The sequence below is a fragment of the Otolemur garnettii genome, unplaced genomic scaffold (genome assembly GCF_000181295.1).
Source record: "Otolemur garnettii isolate 467f Iridium unplaced genomic scaffold, OtoGar3 scaffold00025, whole genome shotgun sequence".
Lineage (NCBI taxonomy): Eukaryota > Metazoa > Chordata > Mammalia > Primates > Galagidae > Otolemur > Otolemur garnettii.
The window spans coordinates 14856954-14861312 of NW_003852420.1; the positions used below are offsets into that span (position 1 = coordinate 14856954).

The 4359-nt window shown below is 46.7% G+C and overlaps 1 protein-coding gene across 2 annotated transcripts in view; it reads left to right on the plus strand.

Moving 5' to 3' along the window:
* DNMT3B (DNA methyltransferase 3 beta) overlaps positions 1-4359 on the plus strand; it is a 52922-nt gene that overhangs the window by 35936 nt on the left and 12627 nt on the right. For both annotated transcript variants that reach the window (XM_003788091.2, XM_023512239.1), the window contains exons 8-11: positions 178-285; positions 1105-1249; positions 3890-4015; positions 4101-4145. In XM_003788091.2, the coding sequence (XP_003788139.1) occupies positions 178-285; positions 1105-1249; positions 3890-4015; positions 4101-4145 (424 nt within the window). The remainder of the gene's footprint in view (positions 1-177; positions 286-1104; positions 1250-3889; positions 4016-4100; positions 4146-4359) is intronic.

A 4359-nucleotide genomic window follows, 5' to 3' on the forward strand; every position in this document is an offset into this window, starting at 1 on the left:
CGTGGCTGGCGCCTTAGCCGGTTGAGCTATAGGCGCCGAGCCTCTTTCCTTTCTTATAAACTGACATTTTGTGAACTTTATCCTCAGGTTAAAGTGTGTGAAAATCTTCTCTTTCTGATGGGCCACCCTGTGAGACAGGGAAATATAGGTGGATGTTGATGATTCTTTCTCTTTTAGGTCTCTGCAGATAAACTGGTGGCCCTGGGGCTGTTCAGCCAGCACTTTAACCTGGCTACCTTCAATAAGCTGGTTTCTTACAGGAAGGCCATGTATCATGCCCTGGAGGTAACTTGGGATTGGGAATGAAGATTAGGCTCTGAGAGCAGGAATGCAGCAAGAGACCTGCAGAGAACGCTAGCCCAGAACACTGTTGACAAGGGTGTCTTGGGGGGAAAAGGGAGAAGGTGAATGTCAAGGTGATGGTGGTCTGGTATGGGGCTGACAGGGAGGGATTTGAGACTTCTCAGCTTCCACCTGATGGCTGTCTCAGCTTCCACCTGATGGCTGTGGGTACTGCCAACCAATTCAGGAAGGACACACTACACTAAGAAGTGGGCTGCAGTATTCAAATCAAGGGATATGCCTTTACAGAGACCTCTGCAAGCCCAGTGATGGGCTGCAGCTTAAGGCCAGCTGCCTCATCCCTTTATCTGTGAGCTATGTTGTGTTCCCTATGAACCACTAGGCTTTGTCCCTCCTTTTACCTCTTCATGGAACTGCCTTCATCTTGCCAGCCAATAGTTTCCTTGTGCTTAATCAGACTTGTAAATCTTAATGGTCCTCCTAATACATATTAGGGAGATGAAACAAGAAATCCAGCCCCCTTCTCAGACAAGGTATACAGGGGATGAGTCTGGTGCTGGCCGAGGCTCCTTATCAGTTAATTCTGATTTCTTTGCCTTTAAAGATTCCCCCTGCCACCGCCTGGCCTGCCTGTTTCCCTGCACAGGCCCCTCCTTTCTGTGTCACACATACCACAGGCCAGGGCAGCTGTCTGGCTATGAAAGGGCCCAGTGTGGGGGAATGTAGGCCCCCAGCTGGGAGAATCCTGGGTGGAGCTGGCAAGCACCTCCCTTCCATTCATCACAGACTCTGCCTTTGCAGAAAGCCAGGGTGAGAGCTGGCAAGACATTCCCTAGCAGCCCTGGAGACTCATTGGAGGACCAGCTGAAGCCCATGCTGGAGTGGGCCCACGGGGGCTTCAAGCCCACTGGCATCGAGGGCCTCAAACCCAACAACAACCAACCAGGTGGGAATGAGTCCCTATGGCAGCATCCCCTGCCACTGCTGGTGGGACCAACTTGAGAGATTCATTCAGTCCCCCATGTAGCCCCACCCCACCCAATTTTTCTGCAGCTGGTCTCAACTCTGAAGCCCTCCTCTTTTGCCCTATGAACCTGACTATTTATGGGCATATGAAGGCTGTGCCAGCCTCATCTGGCTTCCCTGGTCACTTTCCTACTAAAGGTTACATGCATATACTTTGAACTAAATCAGTCCTGAAAACTTGAGTAAACAGGAAGTCAAGATGCCGTCTTCACTAGTAGCATCTTTTTTTTTTTTTAAAGGAAAAGTTAAGCTCATTGGAGAAAACCTGAAAAGTGCTTTTTAAAATGTGTTTAAGCCATCTCCTAACATTTTGACCAATACCATATATCCTCCATTAAAATGTATTTGTGACTTCTTGAGATCTACGGAGTGTCTTATAAGCTGCACATTTAATGTAATGTTTTCTGTTTTGTTTTTTCCCTCCCCAAAAGTGGTTAATAAGTCGAAGGTGCGTCGTACACGCAGTAGAAAGTTAGAATCAAGGAAATACGGTATTCCCTTCCTTCCCATCAACTACGCTGTTTTTCTTTACACTTTCTTTTGATTTCTCACCATATAACATGATCACTGGAAAAGAATCAAATTTCTTCAAAAGTCAACCTGAACTCCCACCCAATCTTTCCATCTCACTTCCCACCCTCACAAATGCCCCTAGGTTAACATTGCGGGGTGCACGTCCTTCCATCTTTTTCTGTACACTAGTTGGATTGCTCCCTTCTCCTGTATTTCTCATTATTAATAATATGGGCACTGTTAAATATCATTTTGTCACTTAAGAGTCCTTGTGATTTTTAATGGCTGTGTAATTTTCTTTCTAGGGGCAGAGTCAAATTCAATCATGTCCATTATGATTCACTGTATAGGTTGAATAGAAATGGCAATGGGTGCCACATAGTTATTTTTCCAGTAGTCTCATTGAAAAGGGTAAAAAGTGAAAAGAACAGGTGAAATTCATATTAACCAAATTTAACTTAGCCTCCAATTTCTAAAATACTAGTATTTCAACATCCATCAGTATAGCTACTTGAAAACATTTTACATTTCCTTTCAGTATTAAGATCTCACAGGCAAAATGCAGGTCTTCTGATACTTCTCAATTCTAATGCTAATTTTTTCTTTTCTTTTTTTTTTTTTTTGCAGTTTTTGGCCTGGGCTGGGTTCAAACTTGCCACCTCCGACATATGGGCCCCATATGCCGGCACCCTACTCCTTTGAGCCACAGGCGCTGCCCTCTAATGCTAAATTTTCAATGGAAATACTTGATCTTAAGAACTAAATGAAGGCTTAATGAAATACAGATAATAGATTCTTTTTTTTTTTTTTCTTTGAGACAGAGCCTCAAGCTGTCCCCCTGGGTAGAGTGCAATGGCATCATAGTTCACATCAACCTCCGACTCCTGGGCTCAAGCGAGTCTCCTGCCTCAGCCTCCCAAGTAGCTGGGACCACAGGCACTGCCATAAGGCCCAGCTATTTTTGGTTGCCGCCATCATTGTTTGGTGGGCCCGGGCTGGATTCGAACCCGCCACCTTAGGTGTATGTGGCTGGCGCCTTAGCTGCTTGGGCGCCGAGCCGCAGATATAGATTCTTTTTTTTTTTTTTTTGAGACAGAGCCTCAAGCTGTCCCCCTGGGTAGAGTGCCGTGGCATTACAGCTCACAGCAACCTCCAACTCCTGGGCTCAAGCGAGTCTCTTGCCTCCGCCTCCCAAGTAGCTGGGACCACAGGCGCCCGCCACAACGCCCGGCTATTTTTTGGTTGCAGCCGTCATTGTTGTTTTGGCGGGTCCGGGCTGGGGATTCGAACCCGCCACCTCAGGTGTACGTGGCTGGCGCCTTAGCCGGTTGAGCTATAGGCGCCGAGCCTTATCAGTGTTTTAATTAACATTACTTTTCAATGTAAAATTAAGTTTTTGCTCACTAGTTAAAGTTCAAGTTTTTAGTAACCACCTATGGCCAGCATGTTGAACAAAATAGATATAAATGTGTCAGAATTTTAGGTGTAGATTGAACTTATCTGGTGTTCTTAGAGCTGGGTGTAGAAGGATGTCTTTTTCTTTTTTTGAGACAGTCTCAAGCTATCACCCTGGGTAGAGTGCTGTGGCATCACAGCTCACAGCAACCCCCAAGTCTTGGGCTTATGTGATGCTCTTGCCTCAGTCTCCCAAGTAGCTGGGACTACAGGCACTCGCCACCATGCTTGGCTATTTTTTTTTTTTTTTCTTTTGGTTGTAGTTGTCATAGTTGTTTGGTGGGCCTGGGCTGGATTGGAACCCGCCAGCTCTGGTGTATGTGGCTGGCGCTCTAGCCACTTGAGTTTATAGGTGCCAAGCTGGATGTCATCTTTTATACACATAGATGCCCAAACCCCTGGAGCCATGCATGGATTTTGGGTACGAGAGGATTTAAATTGGCTCCTATTCCAAGCTGTGCATTGGCAGCTGTGTACCCCCAGGGCATATCCCCCCCCCATCATGTCCCAGATGCTATATTGTCCAGGGCCACACGTTCTGTGGGCTCTCTTATCAATCAAGCTATGGTTTTGGTCTCCTTTCCTTTCACAGAGAACAAGACAAGAAGACGAACAGCTGATGACTCAGCTACCTCTGACTATTGTCTTCCACCCAAGCGCCTCAAGACAAATTGCTACAACAATGGCAAAGACCGTGGGGAGGAAGACCAGAGCCGAGGTGATAGCTGGTCCTCCCCAGTGTGTGTGGTGGTCAACATAGCTGCATGACCTTGTCTCATACGTTCTCCCTCTTCTCTCAACAGAACAAATGGCATCAGATGTCACCAACAACCAGAGCAATCTAGAAGGTAATGTTCTTTCCTCCAGTCCTCCCTTCTCATCCTGGGCAAAGCCCACAGCTTGCCTCAGCCCAGGTCAAGGCCTGTTTTGGGTCTCTGCATCTTAGTTGCTACATTTTACTTGCCTGATTTTCTTTTTTTTTTTTTTTTGAGACAGAGCCTCAAGCTGTCCCCCTGGGTAGAGTGCCGTGGCATTACAGCTCACAGCAACCTCCAACTCCTG